This window comes from Dryobates pubescens, chromosome 21 (genome assembly GCF_014839835.1).
Source record: "Dryobates pubescens isolate bDryPub1 chromosome 21, bDryPub1.pri, whole genome shotgun sequence".
In the NCBI taxonomy this organism is placed as follows: Eukaryota; Metazoa; Chordata; class Aves; order Piciformes; family Picidae; genus Dryobates; species Dryobates pubescens.
Window position 1 is genome coordinate 1,682,420 of NC_071632.1, and position 22,524 is coordinate 1,704,943.

At 62.8% G+C, this 22,524-nt stretch overlaps 1 protein-coding gene across 1 annotated transcript; it reads right to left on the bottom strand.

Moving 5' to 3' along the window:
* Positions 1-4,216: 4,216 nt before the first annotated feature.
* MRPL3 (mitochondrial ribosomal protein L3) lies at positions 4,217-20,890 on the bottom strand. Its single transcript, XM_054171339.1, has 10 exons — positions 20,784-20,890; positions 18,930-19,108; positions 16,724-16,815; positions 14,987-15,085; positions 12,050-12,149; positions 11,039-11,099; positions 9,254-9,362; positions 8,150-8,227; positions 5,955-6,032; positions 4,217-4,418 (listed from the first exon to the last, which is right to left on the bottom strand). The coding sequence occupies exons 1-10, from the start codon at positions 20,858-20,860 to the stop codon at positions 4,269-4,271; spliced, it is 1,023 nt and encodes a 340-aa protein (XP_054027314.1). The 5' UTR covers positions 20,861-20,890; the 3' UTR covers positions 4,217-4,268.
* Between the last annotated feature and the right edge of the window lie 1,634 nt (positions 20,891-22,524).

A 22,524-nucleotide genomic window follows, 5' to 3' on the forward strand; every position in this document is an offset into this window, starting at 1 on the left:
CAGGCACAGCGGCAGTGGTGCCGGCGGTGGTGCCGGCGGTGGTGCCGGCGGTGGTGCCGGCGGTGGTGCCGGCGGTGGTGCCGAGCTGCCTCCCCCGGGTCAGCAGGCAGGGAAGGGAGCACAGCACACTAGCCTGGAGGCAGGCTGTGTTTTGAGAGCCCCAGCTGCAAGGTACAGATCCCAGGGCCAGAGAGCTTCGTCACCTGCTGGCAGTCACCGTTAGCAGCCCCTTTGTAACGCCTCAAGGCACAGGGAAAGCACTTCGGGGCCCTGGGCAGGCATCAGGCCCACAGTGAGAGCCCAGCAAGGCTGCCTGCTGGGGCAGTGGGGCAGGAGCAGCTCCCCTGCTGTGGGCTCCTGCACTGCCTGGCCCCTGTGGTGCTTCAGCCCTCCGGTGTGGCCTTGAGCAGTGACCCCTGGCCAGGCATGGCTGCTGCAGCCACTCAGCCCCGGGTGTCACTGTGCACAGGGGGCCTGGGCTCTGCTCCCCAGGAGGAGAGGAAATGTGCTGAAGCTGTGCCAGGGGAGGGTTAGGTGGGAGAGGAGGAAAGATTTCTCTGCTGCAGGAGTGGTGAGGGGTTGGCACAGGCTGCCCAGGGAGGTGGTGGAGTCCCCATGCCTGGAGGTGCTCCAGAGCCCTGTGGCCACTGCAGCTGGGGCCAGGGTTTGGTGGCCATGCTGGGGCTGGCTTGCAGGCAAAGTCTCTTCCAAGCACAACAGTTGGATGGTTGGGTGACCCTGGGACTGGCTTCTGGGGGTCACATTCTTCTACACAGATGGAATAACAAACTGGGGCTGGGGTTGTGTGGGTGCTTAGTGCCCCTGCTGCCCTCCCCTGCAGCCTGCCTTTGCTTCTTCCAGCTCTCTCTCCCACTCTGAGCACTCCATTGATGCTTCCTTTCCATCTTCCCCTTCACTCTGCACCCTGAGCTCCTCCATCCACCTGCCTGAAGCACTGCAGGATAGCCAGGGGGTGCAGCCAATAAAGGCATCACAAGGGAGCTGAACCCCACTGGTGGTCACTGAGCCCCCAACCAAGGGCTGAACCCCACTGTGGTGGTCACTGAGCTCCAAAGCAAGGGCTGAACCCCACTGGTGGTCACTGAGCCACAAACCAAGGGCTGAACCCCACTGTGGTGGTCACTGAGCCCCCAACCAAGGGCTGAACCCCACTGTGGTGGTCACTGAGCCCCCAGCCAAGGGCTGAACCCCACTGGTGGTCACTGAGCCCCAAAGCAAGGGCTGAACCCCACTGGTGGTCACTGAGCCCCCAACCAAGGGCTGAACCCCACTGTGGTGGTCACTGAGCTCCCAACCAAGGGCTGAATCCCACTGTGGTGGTAACAGAGCCCCCAACCAAGGGCTGAACCCCACTGTGGTGGTCACTGAGCCCCCAACCAAGGGCTGAACCCCACTGTGGTGGTCACTGAGCCCCCAACCAAGGGCTGAACCCCACTGTGGTGGTCACTGAGCCCCCAACCAAGGGCTGAACCCCTCTGTGGTGGTCACTGAGCCCCAAAGCAAGGGCTGAACCCCTCTGTGGTGGTCACTGAGCCCCCAACCAAGGGCTGAACCCCTCTGTGGTGGTCACTGAGCCCCCAGCCAAGGGCTGAACCCCTCTGTGGTGGTCACTGAGCTCCCAACCAAGGGCTGAACCCCTCTGTGGTGGTCATTGAGCCCCAAAGCAAGGGCTGAACCCCACTGGTGGTCACTGAGCCCCCAACCAAGGGCTGAACCCCACTGTGGTGGTAACAGAGCCCCCAACCAAGGGCTGAACCCCTCTGTGGTGGTCACTGAGCCCCCAACCAAGGGCTGAACCCCACTGTGGTGGTCACTGAGCCCCCAACCAAGGGCTGAACCCCACTGTGGTGGTCACTGAGCCCCAAAGCAAGGGCTGAGCCCCACTGTGGTGGTCACTGAGCCCCCAACCAAGGGCTGAACCCCTCTGTGGTGGTCACTGAGCCCCCAACCAAGGGCTGAACCCCTCTGTGGTGGTCACTGAGCCCCAAAGCAAGGGCTGAGCCCCACTGTGGTGGTCACTGAGCCCCCAACCAAGGGCTGAACCCCACTGTGGTGGTCACTGAGCCCCAAAGCAAGGGCTGAACCCCACTGTGGTGGTCACTGAGCCCCCAACCAAGGGCTGAACCCCTCTGTGGTGGTCACTGAGCCCCAAAGCAAGGGCTGAACCCCACTGTGGTGGTCACTGAGCCCCAAAGCAAGGGCTGAACCCCTCTGTGGTGGTCACTGAGCCCCAAAGCAAGGGCTGAGCCCCACTGGTGGCCACAGAGCCCCCAACCAAGGGCTGAACCCCACTGTGGTGGTCACTGAGCCCCAAAGCAAGGGCTGAGCCCCACTGTGGTGGTCACTGTGCCCCAATCCAGGCCTGGCTTCCCCTCTGGTGTGGTGTTCCTGGGCATCCTGTCTGTGTCTGTGTGGTGGCTCAGCTGCCACAGCTGGAGAGCCCTGGAGGCACAGGCAGTGTCTCCTGCTGCCCCTAACTCCTGCCCACACTGCATCCTTTCCCTGCTGTGCCTGGGGCTCTGCTTCCACAGTTCTGGCAGAGGACTGACTTCATTTACAGCCCCAGAGCAAAGAGAAATGCCCCAAGCCCAGCTACAGGAGTGCTGGGATGGTGCAAGGGCTGCCCCTCTGCTCCCCTCCACTCTGCTGAGACCCCACCTGCAGCCCTGTCACCAGGAGCCTCTCTGCCAGGAAGGTGTCCAGGGAAGGGCCAGGAGGAGGAGCAGAGGGCTGGAGCTGCTCTGAGCACAGCCTGAGAGAGTTGGGGTTGTGCAGGCTGCAGAGGAGAAGGCTCCCAGGAGACCTCATTGTGGCCTTGCAGGAGCTGCAGGGGGCTACAGGAAAGCTGGAAACCAAGGTCCTGAGAGCTGAGGGAGCCAAGCAGGCTGCCCCTGAGAGCTGAGGGAGCCAAGCAGGCTGCCCCTGAGAGCTGAGGGAGCCAAGCAGGCTGCCCCTGAGAGCTGAGGGAGCCAAGCAGGCTGCTCCTGAGAGCTGAGGGAGCAAACCAGGCTGCCCCTGAGAGCTGAGGGAGCCAAGCAGGCTGCTCCTGAGAGCTGAGGGAGCCAAGCAGGCTGCCCCTGAGAGCTGAGGGCACAAACCAGGCTGCCCCTGAGAGCTGAGGGCACAAACCAGGCTGCCCCTGAGAGCTGAGGGAGCCAAGCAGGCTGCTCCTGAGAGCTGAGGGAGCCAAGCAGGCTGCTCCTGAGAGCTGAGGGAGCCAAGCAGGCTGCTCCTGAGAGCTGAGGGAGCCAAGCAGGCTGCTCCTGAGAGCTGAGGGAGCCAAGCAGGCTGCTCCTGAGAGCTGAGGGAGCCAACCAGGCTGCCCCTGAGAGCTGAGGGAGCCAACCAGGCTGCCCCTGAGAGCTGAGGGAGCAAACCAGGCTGCCCCTGAGAGCTGAGGGAGCAAACCAGGCTGCCCCTGAGAGCTGAGGGCACAAACCAGGCTGCCCCTGAGAGCTGAGGGCACAAACCAGGCTGCCCCTGAGAGCTGAGGGAGCCAAGCAGGCTGCCCCTGAGAGCTGAGGGAGCCAACCAGGCTGCCCCTGAGAGCTGAGGGAGCCAAGCAGGCTGCCCCTGAGAGCTGAGGGCACAAACCAGGCTGCCCCTGAGAGCTGAGGGCACAAACCAGGCTGCCCCTGAGAGCTGAGGGCACAAACCAGGCTGCCCCTGAGAGCTGAGGGAGCCAACCAGGCTGCCCCTGAGAGCTGAGGGAGCCAAGCAGGCTGCCCCTGAGAGCTGAGGGAGCCAAGCAGGCTGCCCCTGAGAGCTGAGGGAGCCAAGCAGGCTGCTCCTGAGAGCTGAGGGCACAAACCAGGCTGCCCCTGAGAGAGCAGGAGAGCAAGCCCCCAGGCAGGTGCTGCTCCAGGGCAGTTCCTTCTGTTGCTTTATTTAGGATTCTTCTTCACAGAGCCTCCAGATTTGCAGCCTGAGTGCTCAGACTGCCACCATGCTTTCCACTGAGCCAGGGCTTGCACAGGGCATCAGCTTGCAGACAGGAGCTGCTGAGAGCTTTGGCAGCCTGGGGCAGAGGGCAGGCAGTGCTGGCTGTGCTTTGAAAGCTGCCCTTCAGCCTCAGCTGCTGCTCTGAGTGCAGGGTGGGGAAGGGCAGCAGCAAGGGCACAGGCAGAAGGGCTGTGGCTGACGTGGGCAGGCCAGCTGGGCAGGCTGCAGAGCCCAGCCTCACTCCTCCCCAGCATCACAACGTTGATGAAAGCAGCAGCAGTGTGCTCCCCAGGCTCTGGGGGGCACTAAGGGCAGGTGAGAGATGGCTCTGTGAACTGGAACACCTCCTCATCATACAGATCCTCTGGCAGCTCCTCATCCCCATCAGCAAAGAAGGTAGGGAAGGGAGGGTGGCTGTTGGAGGCCCTGCAGGTGGGCAGCTTGCTGTCTCTCACCTGAAAAGCAGGAAGGGCAAGGGGGGGGTCAGCAGATCCCACAGCAGGCCTGCAGCAGGCAGGCACAAGGCATGAAGGCAATCATCCTGCATGCAGAAGGAAGGAAAGGCCAGAGGCATCCCCAGGGCACTGCTTCAGCTGCAGACTCCCAGCTCCCAGCAGCAGGAATCTCAGCACCCACCCCAGCTGCTGAAGGGAACAGCTGGGGCCTGCCTCAGCACCCTCTGGAGCCTACCCCAGCACCCTCTGGGGCCTGCCCCAGCACCCTCTGGGGCCTGCCCTAACATCTGGGGCCTGCCCCAGCACCCTCTGGGGCCTGCCCCAACATCTGGGCCTTGCCCCAGCACCCTCTGGAGCCTGCCCCAGCACCCTCTGGGGCCTGCCCTAACATCTGGGGCCTGCCCCAGCACCCTCTGGGGCCTGCCCCAACATCTGGGCCTTGCCCCAGCACCCTCTGGAGCCTGCCCCAAATCTGGGGCCTGCCCCAGCACCCTCTGGGGCCTGCCCTAACATCTGGGGCCTGCCCCAGCACCCTCTGGAGCCTGCCCCAGCACCCTCTGGAGCCTGCCCCAACATCTGGGCCTTGCCCCAGCACCCTCTGGAGCCTGCCCCAGCACCCTCTGGGGCCTGCCCCAACATCTGGGCCTTGCCCCAGCACCCTCTGGAGCCTGCCCCAGCACCCTCTGGGGCCTGCCCCAACATCTGGGCCTTGCCCCAGCACCCTCTGGAGCCTGCCCCAGCACCCTCTGGGGCCTGCCCTAACATCTGGGGCCTGCCCCAGCACCCTCTGGGGCCTGCCCCAGGTACCCCTCTGCTCTGCTGAGACCTCTCCTGCAGTGCTGTGCCCAGCTGTGGGGCTCCCAGCACAAGGAGCTGGAGCTGATGGAGAGGGTGCAGAGGAGGCCACCAAGAGGATCAGAGGCTGCAGAACCTCTCTGTGAAGCCAGGCTGACAGAACTGAGGCTGCTCAGCCTGCAGAAGGCTCTGGTGAGACCTCAGAGCTGCAGTTCAGTATCTGCAGGGCACCTCCAGGCAGGCTGGGGAGGGGCTGTTCAGAGGGGGCTGTGGGGAGAGGGTGAGAGGCAATGGTCTGAAACTGGAGCAGGGCAGAGTCAGGTTGGACACCAGGAGGGAGCTCTGCACAGGGAGGTTGGGGAGACACTGGCACAGGCTGCCCTGGGAGGTGGCTGAGGCTCCATCCCTGGAGCCATTGAAGCTCAGCCTGGCTGTGTCCCTGTGCAGCCTGCTCTGGCTGGAGCTGTCCCTGCTGCCTGCAGGGCCTTGGCCAAGATGCTCTCTGAGGCTCCCTTCCCACCTGAAGCAGTCTGTGGGTCTGTCCCCGGGGCAGTGTCTGTGCTGCTGCCACGCTGCATGGCTGCAGGAGCCCAGTGCCACGTGAAGGGCAAACCCTCCAGCGCCCTGCCAGCGCCCTGGGGTGCAGCAGCACAGAGGCAGGGCTGTGTGAGGCTGTGCAGGCTGCCCTCAGGCCAGGCTTCCCCTCCCAGTGCTGCAGAGCAGCAGGGAGCTGAGCCCTACCTTCACCAGGCAGCTGCTGTGGCCCGGGACCGTGCCGTTGACATAGATGATGTCGTGCTTGGTGTTGATCCTCCACACCTGGGGGGCAGAGACACCGCAGGCCTCAGCTCCCCTCAGGGACCGCTCCCAGCAGGGCCCAGCTGAGTGCCTGCAGCGCTGCCGTGGGCAGGGGCAGCATCCTGCACAGGCTGAGTGCCGCCGGGGCTGCGGCTCCGCGCCGCAGGGCCGGGCAGCCCGTCAGGGCTCGAGCCCAGCCCTGGCCTCGGAGCCCAGGGCCCCCAAGGGGGGCTCCCAGCCCTCTCTGTCCCAGCAGCACCAGCTGCAAAGGCAGCCAGGGCTGCTCAGCAAAGGGCTCTTCCTCCTGTGAGGTGCTGAGCAGGACAGGCAGAGCCTGGGCTGAGCCCAGAGCACACCACCAGCACCCCTGCCCCCTCCCTTCAGAGCCTAACTCCCTCCTGAGCCCGTGCAGAGGCTGCATGCAGGCAGGGCAGAGCAGCTGCAGCAGCCCAGGGACTGCCCAGGCAGCAGCTGCCAGCACCAGGACTGCCCTGAGGCCTTCAGACAGCTCAGCCTTGCCTGAACAGCAGGAGCAGGCACACAGCCAGCAGCTGAAGCCCAGCACAGCCCAAGTGCCTCTCCCACATCAAGGCAGCCTTGAGGGAGCAGCAGAGTGCAAAGCACCTCAGGTGTGGCACCACCACCTCAGGATGCCCCCTCCAGGGCACAGCCCAGCACAGGGAGCTCAGGTGCCTGAGCTGCCAGGCTCCCATCTGCTGCTCCTCTCCCTGCAGCTTGCTCATTCCAGGACTGAGAGCCAAGAGGCAGAGCAGCAGCCCCTGGCCTCCCTGCAGCAGCCCCTGGCCTCCCTGCAGCCCCCAGTGCCCTCCCTGCAGCAGCCCCTGGCCTCCCTGCAGCGGCCCCTGGCCTCCCTGCAGCCCCCAGTGCCCTCCTGCAGCAGCCCCCAGTGCCCTCCCTGCAGCGGCCCCTGGCCTCCCTGCAGCCCCCAGTGCCCTCCCTGCAGCGGCCCCTGGCCTCCCTGCAGCCCCCAGTGCCCCCCCTGCTGCAGCCCCCAGTGCCCTCCCTGCAGCGGCCCCCAGTGCCCTCCCTGCAGCCCCCAGTGCCCTCCCTGCTGCAGCCCCCAGTGCCCTCCCTGCTGCAGCCCCCAGTGCCCTCCCTGCTGCAGCCCCCAGTGCCCTCCCTGCAGCAGCCCCCAGTGCCCCCCTGCAGCCCCCAGTGCCCTCCCTGCAGCCCCCAGTGCCCTCCCTGCAGCAGCCCCCAGTGCCCTCCCTGCAGCAGCCCCCAGTGCCCTCCCTGCAGCCCCCAGTGCCCTCCCTGCAGCCCCCAGTGCCCTCCCTGCAGCAGCCCCCAGTGCCCCCCCTGCAGCAGCCCCCAGTGCCCTCCCTGCAGCAGCCCCCAGTGCCCCCCTGCAGCAGCCCCCAGTGCCCCCCTGCAGCAGCCCCCAGTGCCCCCCCTGCAGCAGCCCCCAGTGCCCTCCCTGCAGCCCCCAGTGCCCTCCCTGCAGCAGCCCCCAGTGCCCTCCCTGCAGCCCCCAGTGCCCTCCCTGCAGCAGCCCCCAGTGCCCTCCCTGCAGCAGCCCCCAGTGCCCTCCCTGCAGCCCCCAGTGCCCTCCCTGCAGCCCCCAGTGCCCTCCCTGCAGCAGCCCCCAGTGCCCTCCCTGCAGCAGCCCCCAGTGCCCTCCCTGCAGCAGCCCCCAGTGCCCTCCCTGCAGCCCCCAGTGCCCTCCCTGCAGCAGCCCCCAGTGCCCTCCCTGCAGCCCCCAGTGCCCTCCCTGCAGCAGCCCCCAGTGCCCTCCCTGCAGCCCCCAGTGCCCTCCCTGCAGCAGCCCCCAGTGCCCCCCCTGCAGCAGCCCCCAGTGCCCTCCCTGCAGCAGCCCCCAGTGCCCTCCCTGCAGCAGCCCCCAGTGCCCTCCCTGCAGCAGCCCCCAGTGCCCCCCTGCAGCCCCCAGTGCCCCCCCTGCAGCAGCCCCCAGTGCCCTCCCTGCAGCCCCCAGTGCCCTCCTGCAGCCCCCAGTGCCCCCCTGCAGCAGCCCCCAGTGCCCTCCCTGCAGCCCCCAGTGCCCTCCCTGCAGCAGCCCCCAGTGCCCTCCCTGCAGCCCCCAGTGCCCCCCTGCAGCCCCCAGTGCCCCCCTGCAGCCCCCAGTGCCCCCCTGCAGCCCCCCTGCCCCCAGGGCTCACCTTCAGCCCATAGGAGGTCCTGTAGATGTTGCCCATCTTGCCAGGCATCCTCTTGCCACGGTACACCTTGCCAGCTTTCTAGAGGCAAGGAAGGCCCAGGGAGGCCTCAGGGCACTGCAGCACAAGCTGAGCAGGAGCAGGGCAGCCAGGCTGGGCACTGCTTGGCACTGCAGTGGGCACCACACTGACTGCACTGCTGCTGGGCAAGGCAAGAGCAGCTGCCTGCACTTGGGCCAAGCGTTTGCCACTGCCCCCCACAGCCCCCTGGCCTCCAAAGCCGTGGGTGGGAGGGGTGGGCCCCTCAGGGGGTGAAGAACTCCATTCATTGCACTCAGCAATGCTCAGTGGCTCAGTGCCTAAGAGGAGGTGAAGGACAAGTGGTGCTCCTCAGGGGCCAGCAGTGGCACCACTGCTGCTCAGCATGGCCAGTGGGGGTGGAGGTCTCCAGAGAAGGCCACAGGGAGGAGCAGAGGGCTGGAGCTGCTCTGCTCTGAGGACAGCCTGAGGGAGCTGGGGGTGTGCAGGCTGCAGAGGAGAAGCTCATCCAGCCCAACCCCCTGCACTCAGCAGGGACATCCCCAGCTGCCCAGAGCCTCAACCACCTCCAGGCATGGAGCCTCAGCCACCTCCCTGGGCAACCTGTGCCAGTGTTCCACCACCCTCCTGGTGCAGAACTTGCTCCTCACATCCAATCTCAATCTGCTCTGCTCTAGTCTGAAGCCATTGCCCCTGGTCCTGTCCCTGCAGGCCTTTGCCAACAGTCCCTCTGCAGCCTTCTTGTAGCCCCTTCAGGTCCTGGCAGGCTGCTGTTAGGTCTCCCTGGAGCCTTCTCTTCTCCAGGCTGCACAGCCCCAGCCCCCTCAGCCTGTCCTCACAGCTCCAACCCCCTGAGCATTCCTGTGGCCTCCTCTGGAGCCTCTGCATCAGCTCCAGGTCCTTCCTGTGCCGAGCGCTCCAGAGCTGGGCCCAGCCCTGCAGGGGAGGTCTCCCCAGAGCAGAGCACAGAGCTGGGGCACTGCTGGCAGAGAGCAGCAGGCAAGGGCTGGCTCCTGTGCATGGCCCCTGGGCAGGGAGCCCTGGCAGGGGGCTGGGGGGGGTGCTCACGTTGGTGGAGATGGCTCCCGGCCGCCGGTGGGTCTTGGTCTGCCCGTGGCTCGCAGGCTGCCCTTTGAAGCCCCACCTCTTCATCACACCCTGGAAGCCCTTGCCAATCCTGCAGGGAGGAGCACAAAGCAACCCTGGGGCACTCAGGCTGCTGCTGCTCAGCCATCACTGCAGTCAGGCTCCTGGCCTTCCCAGCTGTGGTGCTGGAGGAGCAGCCGGCAGCAGCTGCCCTGCCCCCCGCGGAGGGACCCTGCTCAAGGCTCAACAGCTGTCCCCAGAGCACCACAGCAGGGGGAAAGGGGCAAAGACCGACAGAAAATGCTCCCTGCTGCAGCTGGTCCCCAGCCTGTGGTGAAGCTTTCACAAGCAGACCACAGAACAGCCAACCCCCCACCCAAACCCCAGCTGAGACACGGCCCAGAGGAACAGAACCGAGCAGCAGGAGCAATGTGCCAGCCCCCAGCAGCCCAGGAGGAGCTGTGGTACAGCAAAGCACTAACTTCAACTCCCCCACCTCCTTTTCTCCCCAGGGTGCCCTGGGGAGTGCAGTCAGGTGTAGCCACAGGGGCTGCACAGGGGTACAGAGCCCTGTGAGCAACATCACACCTTGCCAAGTGTGCCACAGGGAGAATGGCTCCAGCAAGGCCACCTGGGGGGGTCTGCATCACACAGAAAGCACCACACAGCACCACAAAGCTGCTGTGACACTGCCCTGAAACAAGATGGGCAGTGCTCAGCTCTCAGGCACCTCCCAGGCAAGGCCATGCCAGGCTGTGTGCAGCCTCCAGAGCTGCAGGCAGCAAGGAGGTCTCCCTGTGCCTCTTCTGCAGAAGAAACAGCCCCAGGTCAAAAGGACTTAGGGGTCCTGGTGGATGGGAGGTTGACCATGGGCCAGCAACGTGCACTTGAGGCCAAGAAGGCCAAGGGCATCCTGGGGGGCATTAGAAGGGTCAGAGAGGTTCTCCTCCCCCTCTGCTCTGCCCTGCTGAGGCCACAGCTGGAATCTTGTGTCCAGTTCTGGGCTCCTCAGTTCAGGAAGGACCTCAGGGAACTGCCTGAGAGAGTCCAGCACAGAGGCACAGAGCTGCTGCAGGCAGTGGAAGATCTTCCTCATGAGGAGAGCCTGAGGGAGCTGAGGGCTCTGTGGCTTGGAGAGGAGGAGCCTGAGGGTGAGCTCCTTGCTGTTGCTCAAGATGTGCAGGGGGAGTGCCCAGAGGCTGGAGCCAGGCTCTGCTGGGTGCTGCCCAATGCCAGCACAAGGGGCAGTGGTGGAAGCTGAGGCAGAGGAAGTGCCATGGACACAGGAGGAAGAATTCTGTCACTGTGAGGGTGACAGAGCCCTGGAGCAGGCTGCCCAGGGGGTTGTGGAGTCTCCTCTCTGGAGATATTCAAGACCTGCCTGGATGTGTTCCTGCGTGCCCTGCTCCAGGTGCTCCTGCTCTGGCAGGGGGTTGGGCTGGGTGAGCTCTGGGGGTCCCTCCCAGCCCCCAGCACTCTGGGGGTCCCTCCCAGCCCCCAGCACTCTGGGGGTCCCTCCCAGCCCCCAGCACTCTGGGGGTCCCTCCCAGCCCCCAGCACTGTGGCTCTGGGAACACCCTCAGCAAGCCTCAGCAGTGAAAGGCACCTCGGAGCTTTCTGCCAAGCAGCCAAGGGGACCTCTATTTCCTGCACTGCCCTTACAATTGCATTTCAGCTTCTGTGAGCCACGAGTGTGAGAGCAGAGGGAGGGAAGGTGAAGGCAGCAGGGGCCAGCAGGCTGCTGAGAGCTGAGCAGCAGGCACCTACGTTTTGGCTGTGACGTCCACGAACTGCCCCGGGCGGAAGTGAGCGGCGTACAGAGGAGTCCCTGCAAGGGAAGGGCAGAGAGCAGGCCAGCTGAGTGCTGCAGCTGAGTGCTGCAGAGCCCCAGCACCCCCCAGCACCCCCCAGCCCTGCCTCTGCTGTCATCCACCTCAGCCCTGCTCCCCTTTACAAACCCCACTGGCTAAACCAGACGCTGGCAGTTACTGCTTAAGCAGGCTGCTGGGTTCCCGGCCCTGCCTCAGGGGAGCAGGAGGGGAAGCCTGGGGCTGCACTCAGATGTGCTGCACTTGAGACAGCAAAAGAGACAAAGCCCAAAGTGTTCACTGAGTGAAGGCTCAGTAAACAAGCTGGGCAAGGAAGCAGAACAAGCTCCACTTGCAGCTACAAGCACCTCACAAGCGGGAAGGTTGTGTCCAGTTCTGGGCCCCTCAGCTCAAGAAGGACCTCAGGGAACTGCTTGAGAGAGTCCAGCACAGAGGCACAGAGCTGCTGCAGGCAGTGGAACATCTCCCTGTGAGGCCAGGCTGAGGGAGCTGGGGCTTGGAGCAGAGGAGCCTGAGGGCTGCCCTCATGGCTGGGGATAAAGATGTGCAGGGCTGGAGCCAGGCTCTGCTCAGGGATGGCCAAGGGCAGCACAAGGGGCACTGGGGGCAAGCTGGAGCAGAGGAGGTGCCAGGGGAACACGAGGGAAAACTTTGTCCCTGTGAGGCTGCTGGAGCCTGGAGCAGGCTGCCCAGAGAGGTTGTGGAGTCTCCTGCTCTGGAGCCTTTCCAACCCCCTGGCTGTGTTCTGTGTGCCCTGCCCTGGGTGCTGCTGCTTGGGCAGGGGGCTGGGCTGGGTGACCTCCGGAGGTCCCTCCCAGCCCCTAACACTCTGTGACTCTGTCTCTCTTGCACACAAACCACAACTGAAGCAGAGAGCCTAACTTGGCTGAGGTGTCCAAGCAGCAGCCCTGTGCTGTGGGTGTGGTGCTGAGCAGCTCAGAGGCAGTACCTGGTTTAAGGATGGCATCCTCTGTCACGCTGAAGGTGGTCACCTTCTGCTTGCGGGGCACGCCGGCCTCCCGGAACAGCGCCAGGCCAGCCTCTGCTCTCTGCAACAAGCAGCAGCCAGGCACAAGGAAGTCAGCTGAAATGGCCTAAGGATCACAGGGCCCCCAGAGCTGAGGGGGTCCCAGACCACCAGCCCCAGCTGCAGAAGCAAGGTGTGTGGCACTTCACCTCTACCTGCGGCCTGGCACTTCAGCTCCCTGGGAAGTGGGTTTCAAACTCTTACCTTCAGAGCTGCCCCACAGCCACAGCACATCATGAGACTGAGCCTGGAGAGCAGGGAGGAATCCTTTCCAGGGAGGCTGGGGAGACTCTGGCACAGGCTGCCCAGGGAGGCTGTGGCTGCCTCCTCCCTGGAGGTGTTCAAGGCCAGGCTGGATGAGGCCTCGAGCAGCCTGTGCTGTGGGAGGTGTCCCTGCCCATGGCAGGGGGTTGCAAAGGGTAGCTCTTAAAGGTCCCTTCCAACCCACAGTCTCACAGAATCACCAAGGCTGGAAGAGACCCCAAGGGTCACTGAGTCCAACCTGTCACCACAGACCTCATGGCTAGACCTTGGCACCAAGTGCCACATCCAATCCCCTCTTGAACACCTCCAGGGATGGGGACTCCACCACCTCTCTGGGCAGCACATCCCAATGGCCAACAACTCTCTCTGGGAAGAACTTTCTCCTCACCTCCAGCCTAAACCTCCCCTGGCACAGCTTGAGACTGTGTCCTCTTGTTCTGCTGTCTGCCTGGGAGAAGAGACCAACCCCCACCTGGCTACAACCTCCCTTCAGGTTGTTGTAGAGGGCAATGAGGTCTCCCCTGAGCCTCCTCTTCTCCAGGCTAAGCAACCCCAGCTCCCTCAGCCTCTCCTCACAGGGCTGTGCTCCAGACCCCTCCCCAGCCTTGTTGCCCTTCTCTGGACACCTTCAAGTCTCTCAATGTCCTTCCTAACCTGAGGGGCCCAGAACTGGGGACAGGACTCAAGGTGTGGCCTAACCAATGCAGAGCACAGGGCACAATGACTTCCCTGCTCCTGCTGGCCACACTCTTCCTGATGCAGGCCAGGATGCCCTTGGCCTTCTTGGCCCCCTGGGCACACTGCTGGCTCATGTTCAGGCAGCTGTCAATCAGCACCCCCAGGTCCCTCTCTGTTTGGCAGCTCTCAGCCACTCTGACCCCAGCCTGTAGCTCTGCCTGGGGTTGCTGTGGCCAAAGTGCAGCCCCTGGCACTTGGACTTGTTGAATGCCATCCTGTTGGCCTCTGCCCAGCTGTCCAGTGGGTCGAGGTCCCTCTGCAGAGCCCTTCTGCCCTCTCACTGACCAACATCTGCTCCCAGCTTGGTGTCAGCTGCAAACTTGCTGCTGACTGACTCAATGCCCTCATCCAGATCATCAGTGAAGAACCCAACCCATTCTGGGAGTCTACAGCCAAAGGAGTTTAGGACAGAACATGACCTCCTTTGACAGTGATATGGAGAAGGACCCTGAGCAGAAGGTGTCCCCCAGGAGCCTGCTGCTGGCTTTTTCATTAGCTGGTCTGGAACTGGATGAGCTTCAAGATCCCTTCCCACCCACCCCAGTCTCTGACTCTATGTAGACCATCTGGCTCTGAGGCTTTCCTGGTATTAGGTTTCCACAAGCCTTTGCATTCCTTGCCCCCAAAAGGGTGGTTGGACCTAGATGATCTTTAAAGGCCCTTCCATCTCCAAGGGTTCAATGATCCCTGCAGGTTACTGAGGTCAGCAAAGGGAAACCAATCACTCAGAAGGAGCAGCAAACAACTGCCTCTTCCTCCTGACTCTGAGTTTTGCAGTGAGTCAAAAGCATTTTCTCTTTCTCAGAGCTCTGAATGACTTAGTTCCACAGCACCATGAATGTAACTTATTGACTGAACACAAGCAGAGAAATCAGCTTCCAGAGCTGCTTCACTTGCCCTGGGGGAAGATCCTGCACCTCTGGGCAAAAGCAGAATAACTAAGGTTAGGATTCATGTGCTTGGCCCTGCCCCCCAGCATCCTCCTGGGGAAACTGGCTGCTCATGGCCTGGCTGGGGGCAGGCTTCCCTGGGGCAGGAACTGCCTGGGCCCAGAGAGTGCTCAGCACTGGGGAGGCCACCCCTGGAGGGCTGTGCTCAGCTCTGGGCCCTCCCTGCAGGAAGGACACTGAGGGGCTGGAGCCTGTGCAGAGCAGGGCAGGCAGGCTGGAGAAGGGCCTGGAGCCCCTGGGCTAGAGGAGGGGCTGAGGCAGCTGGGGGTGTTGAGGCTGGAGAAGAGGAGGCTGAGGGAGACCTCCTTGCTCTCTGCAGCTCCCTGCAGGGAGGTTGCAGTGAGGAGGGGACAGCCTCTGCTCCTTGGTGGCAAGGGCCAGGAGCAGAGGCAATGGCTGCAAGCTGCCCCAGGGGAGGTTCAGGCTGGCTGCTAGGAAATCTTTCTTGCCTGGAAGGGTTCTGAGGCCTTGGAATGTTGTGCCCAGGGCAGTGCTGGAGTCCCCATCCCTGGAGGTGTTGAAGCAGTGTGTGGAGCTGGTGCTTAGGGCCATGGTTTGGTGCTGAGCCTGCAGTGCTGGGTCAAGGATGAGCTTGGAGGTCTCTTCCAGCCAGATGTGTTCTGCCATTCTGCTTCTACTCTCCCAGGGGCCCTTCACTCAAGATGGGACCCTGCAGATCACAGCAACTCCCTAACCCCACAGCTGCCCAGGAGAATCAAGAGGCAACACCTGCAGAATGCTCCTGCTGCTCTCTCAGGCAAGACTCAGCCCCAGCAGGGGTGGATGTGACAAGGGGCAGCTCCCAAGCACACCTCTCTGACAGGAGGCTTCTGGAGAGCCTCCTTTTGCCCTGGGTGATCACCACAGCACCAACTGCCCAAGCACCCCCCCCCAGGGCTGCACTCACATGAAAAGGAGAAGCATTCTTGCCCCCAACCAGCAGCAGAGGTCTCTTCCCACCTGCCTCTTCTTTAGGCACATATCTCAGCACGTGGCACTCCTGCACCTGAGGGAAAGAAACAGCACTGCCTTCAGGCTAACAACTCAAAGGTGCTTCAGGTGTGGTGCTCAGGGGGTGTTCCAGGGGTGAGATTTGCAGAGCAGGGTCAGTGGCTGCATTTGATGATTCCAAGAAGCTCTTCCAACCTGAAAGGTTCTGTGAGATGTGTGCTTTGAGACCACAGGGTGAGGCCAGAGGAGGCCACCAAAATGCTCAGGGGGTTGGAGCAGCTCTGCTGCAAGGACAGGCTGAGGGAGCTGGGGGTGTGCAGCCTGGAGGAGAGAAGGCTCCAGGGACACCATAGAGCAGCCTGCCAGGACCTGAAGGGGCTGCAAGAAGGCTGCAGAGAGACTGCAAAGGCCTGCAGGGACAGGACCAGGGGAATGGCTTCAGACTAGAGCAGAGCAGATTGAGATTGGATGTGAGGAACAAGTTCTGCACCAGGAGGGTGGTGGAACACTGGCACAGGTTGCCCAGGGAGGTGGTTGAGGCTCCAACCCTGGAGATATTCCAGGTGAGGCTGGAGAGGGCTCTGGGCAACCTGATCTAGCTGGGGATGTCCCTGCTGAGTGCAGGGGCTTGGACTGGATGAGCTTTGGAGGTCCCTTCCAGCCCAGCCCAGTCTGTGACTCTCTGACTATCAAAACAAGTGGAACAAAGGCAGCCTCTGTTGCCATTTCTGCACAGCAGGAGGTGCAGCCTGTGAGCAGGAGGCAGGGTGGCAGCCACAGACACTCTTTCTGCAGTCAGTTAGAGGCCTGAGAAACAAAACCAAAAGCTACCTGTGTTTTCACAAATGCTCTGAACATCAGCTGAACTCCAGAGGCAGCTTCTGTCTGCTGGATCTGCAAAACCCTGCTGTGTGCAGCACCAAAGTGGGCAGCACCAAAGTGTGCTGGCAAGCCACAGGAGCAGAGGCAGTGGCTCCAAGCTGCCCCAGGGGAGGTTCAGGCTGGCTGCTAGGAAATCTTTCTTGCCTGGAAGGGTTCTGAGGCCTTGGAATGTTGTGCCCAGGGCAGTGCTGGAGTCCCCATCCCTGGAGGTGTTGAAGCAGTGTGTGGAGCTGGTGCTCAGGGCCATGGTTTGGTGCTGAGCCTGCAGTGCTGGGTGGGGGTTGGGCTGGCTGAGCCTGGAGGTCTCTCCCAGCCTGATGTTCTTTGTGATTCTGATTCTGTACTGCCTCACATTTCCATTCCTGCTCCTTCTCCCTGCAAACCTGATGTCCTCCCCAACACTGCTTCATCACATGGCAGCAACAGCTCAGCCAACAGCTCAGCTGCAGAGGCAGCTGGCAGAGAATATGAAGCAGCAGCTCCAGAGCTGCAAAGGCTCAGCAGCCAAGGTGAAACTAACCCCAAAGTGCTTGCAGGTGGCAAACCCCCACCCCACAGGGAAGTGGGGAAGTGAATCCCAGCTCTCCATTGTGCTCCCACCTTCCCTCCCCAGTCACACCATGCACAGCTGTGCTGGCAGCAGGCACACCACTGCTAGGCTCAGGCTGGAAGCAGAGCAGACATGGTGCTCCCTGCAGGGCTGGAAGGGACCTGTCCCTGCATCAGGACCTTCCCACTCTGCAGAGGTGCCAAGCTTCACTTTGGCCTCCACACAGCACAGGAGGCTCAAACTCAGGATGGCTTTCCTCACCTTAAGCATTGTGACAGCATGCCTCTCCCCTGACTTGGTCCACAATGGCATCATCCCCAGCTTGACTGCAACAACACCAACTCTGATGGAACCTGGGGATGGAAACAGAGCAGGGATGCAGCTCCACACACACCAGGTCCTGAGGAGGTTCAGGGAAGCAATCAGCTCAGAAAAGCCAATGCCTTGCTGGGTCTGGGGCTTCTCTGGCTGCACCTGCACACAGAACAGCTCCTGCTGAAGTGCAGAAGAGCCAAAGCTTCGCTGGGTTTGGCTGGTTTTAAGGCAAACAGACAGACAGCTGAGTTCTGCTGGTGCCAAGCTAACTGCTGCAGAGTTCAGTGCAGTGGGTTCCTCCCCAGCCCCACTCCTGGCAGGGTTTGAGTCACTGTGGCTGCCCAGCAGAGGCAGCCTGTGGAGCCTGGCTTCTGACAGTCCCTGTGCTGGAAAACACAACACTGAAAGCAAGAAGAAAGGCCTTCAAGGTTGGAAAAGACTCTGTCCCCTTCCCACTGGCACACCCAAGGATCATGCCATGGAGCTGCAGACTCTGCAGTCTGCTCTCACTGCTGGGAGCCTCCTGAGGTGTTTTACTCTGCAAGACTCTGCAGCCAGGGAAAGGGTGGCTGGCACCTGGGACAGGCTGCCAGGAGAGTCATCACTGCATCAGCCCTCCCAGAGCTCAGGGAGCACCTGGCTGCTGCCCAGAGCAGGGAGGGGGAGTGATGAACCTCATGGGTCCCTCCAGCTGGAGATTCCTGTGATCCATGCATCACTGCCTGGCAGTGGGAGGTAGGACAGACTGCAGTTCAGCTTCAGAGCTCAGCAGTATTTCACAGAGCACAGAATGTGAGGGGCTGGAAGGGACCTCCAGAGCTCACCCAGCCCAACCCCCTGCCAGAGCAGGAGCACCCAGGGCAGCTCACACAGGAACACATCCAGGAGGGTTTGAATACCTCCAAAGCAGGAGACTCCACAACCCCCCTGGGCAGCCTGCTCCAGGGCTCCAGCACCCTCATAGTGACAGAATTCTTCCTCCTGTTTCCATGGCACTTCCTCTGCCTCAGCTTCCACCACTGCCCCTGGTGCTGGCACTGGGCAGCACCCAGCAGAGCCTGGCTCCAGCCTCTGGGCACTCCCCCTGCACATCTTGAGCAACAGCAAGGAGCTCACCCTCAGGCTGCTCCTCTCCAAGCTACAGAGCCCTCAGCTCCCTCAGGCTCTCCTCATGAGGAAGATCTTCCACTGCCTGCAGCAGCTCTGTGCCTCTGGGATGGACTCTCTCAAGCAGTTCCCTGAGGTCCTTCTTGAGCTGAGGGGCCCAGAACTGGACACAAGATTCCAGATGTGGCCTCAGCAGGGCAGAGTAGAGGGGGAGGAGGGAGGGACAGGGATCTGCTGGAGAGAGTCCAAGGCAGGGCTGCAAGGATGCTGCAGGGACTGCAGCACTGCCTGGGGAGGAGAGACTGAGAGCCCTGGGGCTGTTCAGTCTGGAGAGGAGAAGGCTGAGAGGGATCTGATCAATGTCTATCAATAGCTGAGGGCTGGGGGTCAGGAAGGAAGGCACAGGGACAGCCTCTGCTCACTGTGCCCTGGGATAGGCCAAGGGGCAATGGATGGAAACTGCAGCACAGGAGGTTCCACCTCAGCATGAGGAAGAACTTCTTGACTGTGAGGGTCCCAGAGGCCTGGAGCAGGCTGCCCAGAGAGGTTGTGGAGTCTCCTTCTCTGGAGCCTTTGCAGCCCTGTCTGGATGTGTTCTGTGTGACCTGTGCTGGATTCTCTGCTCCTGCTCTGGCAGGGGGTTGGACTGGAAGCTCTCCAGAGGTCCCTTCCAACCCCTGACACCCTGTGAGCTGTGAGCCTCACCACAGCCCTTCTAATCCACCCCACAATGGCACTGGGCCTCCTGGCCACAGAGCACAGCAACCTTTCCAGGTTCACACATTTGCCACCCAGGGGCTGTGTGATTATCCTCAGCTGGTTATCTTGTGCTGCAGAGGCACTGGCCAGGTGCTGCCCTGGGCTGAACAGCTGGAGAGAGCTCACAGGCTTTTTAGAGAGCCAGTGGCTGCCATTTGCTTGTTTGCTAGGAGCTGTGCTGGCTGAGTGAGCAAAGCACAGAGGCAAACACAAGAGAGCCCTGCTGCTCCTGCCTGCAGGCAGAGCACCTTCAGCCTGGGGCTGGGACCTCAGAGGAGTTTCTCACCTGGTTTCCACTCGTTCAGGGGCCAAGGCTCATCCTTCAGAGGACACAGCTTGCTGGCTGTCTGGGCTGTGTACTCCTCTGCAGTGGCCTCCTTCAGGAACTGGAGATTCTCTTCAGAGAGGTGCTCATGCCACCACGTGGAGCTGTTAATGTGCCTGACTGCAAGGCTCAGCTTCTCCCTTTCAGCCATGGGAAGAAGTGTTCCAGAAGTGCCTCATGAGCTCAGAGTGCCTCTTGTGTGCAGGGAACACACACTGCATGCCACTGCACAGCCCCAGAATGGTACTGCCAAGCTACCCAACCCCCAGCATGCCAGCTGCTCCTCACCAGCACCACTTCATCATCCTCTATCCAGCTCAGCACATTCATTAAGCTCTCCCCTAACTTCCATCCCCCCTTTGCTTTGTGTAACTCTAAAGCATGCCAAGATGGGGGCAGGCACACACATGACCACAAACCCAACCACCCCCCCTTCCATGACAAATCCCACTCAGAGGCAGGGGAGGAGGTTGGTTGATTCAGCTTCAGGGAGGCTTTCATCACCATCTCCTGTTGGCAGCCTTCTAGCCAAGCTGGGGTGCTATGGCACAGCTGGGAGAGCCAGCAGATGGGCAACCCCCTGGCTGGATCACCAGGCTGAAAAAGGCTCAGCTCACAGCATCACAGACTGGGCTGGGCTGGAAGGGACCTCCAAAGCTCACCCAGGCCAACCCCCTGCACTCAGCAGGGACATCCCCAGCTAGATCAGGTTGCCCAGAGCCCTGTCCAGCCTCACCTGGAATAGCTCCAGGCATGAAGCCTCAACCACCTCCCTGGGCAACCTGTGCCAGTGTTCCACCACCCTCCTGGTGCAGAACTTGTTCCTCACATCCAATCTCAATCTGCTCTGCTCTGGTCTGAAGCCATTCCCCTGGTCCTGTCCCTGCAGGCCTTTGCAAACCTCTCTGCAGCCTTCTTGCAGCCCCCTTCAGGTCCTGGCAGGCTGCTCTATGGTGTTCCTGGAGCCTTCTCTTCTCCAGGCTGCACACCCCCAGCTCCCTCAGCCTATCCTCATAGGACAGCTGCTCCAACCCCCTGATCCAATCCTGCTGACCTCCTCCATCAGCTCCATGCCCTCCCTGTACTGAAAGCTCCAGAGCTGGACACAGCCCTGCAGGTGAGGTCTCCCCAGAGCACAGCAGAGGGTCAGGATCCTCTCTCTCCATCTCTGGCCACACTGCTTTGGATGCAGCCCAGGCTGCCCTTGGCCTCCTGTGCTGCAGGCTGAGACTGCCTGAGCTGCCCTCCTGACTAACTCTGTAGCTTCAGGTGCACTGCTGACCAGCCACAGCTGTTTAACTGAGCTGCAATCACCTGTTAAGGGAAGCTTGACTGCTTCTCAGGCCTCTGATTTCACACTGATCAGGGAATTCAGGAGGCCAGCCACAAGGGCAAGCCCCGGCGGCTGCCAGCCTCCTGTGCTGGCTGAGAGTCACAGATGCTCTGCTGCAGATACAGCTCCTACCCCAACCGCCCTGCCGGCTGGGGCTATCGCCGGGGCTCGAGTGTCCCTGCCGTCAGCCTGGCTCCTACCAGCTCTGCACATCCAAATGCCCCAGCTGCTGCCAGACTGCCCAGAGAGCTCCCCGAACGGCCGAGACCGGACAGGCCGCGGCGGGACGGGACCGGGGTCGAGGGGAAGGGATCGGGGTCGAGGGGAAGGGACCGGGGTCGAGGGGAAGGGATCGGGGTCGAGGGGAAGGGATCGGGGGCGGGGGGAGGGTAGGGAGGGGAGCGGCCAGGGTGAGTCTCATCGCCAGGCTACGACAGGGACCAAGGCCGCCGCCGCCCCGCCGCTCCGTGCCGTTCAGCTACCTGTTGCCGGGAGGAGGAACGGCAGCCACGGCCCGCAGCCGGGCGCCCAGCCGCGCCAGCAGCCCCCACGCCGCCATGCCGTCGCTTCCGGCGCCTTCCCTGACCTCCGGTCCGCCGCTCAAACCGCTCCGTGCCCGCCCGTGCGGCGCTCAAACCGCTCCGTGCCCTCCGGTCCGCCGCTCAAACCGCTCCGTGCCCGCCGGTGCGGCGCTCAAACCGCTCCGTGCCCGCCCGTGCGGCGCTCAAACCGCTCCGTGCGCGCCGGTGCCCCGCTCAAACCGCTCCGTGCCCTCCCGTGCCCCGCTCAAACCGCTCCGTGCCCGCCGGTGCCCCGCTCAAACCGCTCCGTGCCCTCCGGTCCGCCGCTCAAACCGCTCCGTGCCCGCCCGTGCGGCGCTCAAACCGCTCCGTGCCCGCCGGTCCGCCGCTCAAACCGCTCCGTGCTCGCCGGTGCGGCGCTCAAACCGCTCCGTGCCCTCCCGTGCGGCGCTCAAACCGCTCCGTGCCCGCCGGTGCCCCGCTCAAACCGCTCCGTGCTCGCCGGTGCGGCGCTCAAACCGCTCCGTGCCCGCCCGTGCGGCGCTCAAACCGCTCCGTGCCCGCCCGTGCGGCGCTCAAACCGCTCCGTGCCCGCCGGGCCGAGTCTCCTACCCTTCGGTGCTGCCGCAGGAGGAAGGTTCCGGCCCGCGGAGAAGGGAACACAAAGCCCCGGCCCCGGCCCCGGCCCCTGCGGCAGCTCCGCCGCGCCCCGCCGGCCCCTGGCGCCTCCCGGAGCGTCCCCGGCGGCCAGGGGGAGGCGCAGGGCAGTGGTGTGAATGAGTTTGTCATCAGGGAGCCTGGGACCAGGGGCAGGAGAACGGAAGGCCACTACCCGGAAGGGGGATGGGATGAGCGCCGAGGATCCAGTGACCAGAAACAGAGCTAAGAGTCAAGGAATCAAGAGCGGTGCCTAAGTGCAGGAAACTTATGTCAACCATTTTAGCTACTGCCTCGTCCTACCGAGCAGGAAAAGGGTTGAACAAAGACCAAAACACCAAAGTGTCCTCCCCATGACCCGTGGAGAGTGTGGCACCAAGCCCCACGCCCCCAGCAGCAGAAGCTGAGGGGCACCGAGGAGCTCCTTATTGCCAGGAGCTGTGCAAACGGAGGCACCATCCACACAAAGACTTAGGTGATGTTGTCCCAGGCACCCTGCTCCTTGGTTACTTGTACTCTGCACAAACCACTGCTCGTGGAGCTCGCAGGGCACTGGTTTGCCTCTCTCTGCAGAGCTGCAGTCAATCACACAACACATCCACCTGGAAGAGACCTCCAGGCTCAGCCAGCCCAACCCCCACCCAGCACTGCAGGCTCAGCACCAAACCATGGCCCTAAGCACCAGCTCCACACACTGCTTCAACACCTCCAGGGATGGGGACTCCAGCACTGCCCTGGGCACAACATTCCAAGGCCTCAGAACCCTTCCAGGCAAGAAAGATTTCCTAGCAGCCAGCCTGAACCTCCCCTGGGGCAGCTTGCAACCATTGCCTCTGCTCCTGGCCCTTGCCACCAAGGAGCAGAGGCTGTCCCCTCCTGACTGCAACCTCCCTGCAGGGAGCTGCAGAGAGCAAGGAGGTCTCCCTCAGCCTCCTCTTCTCCAGCCTCAACCCCCCCAGCTGCCTCAGCCCCTCCTCTAGCCCAGGGGCTCCAGGCCCTTCTCCAGCCTGCCTGCCCTGCTCTGCACAGGCTCCAGCCCCTCAGT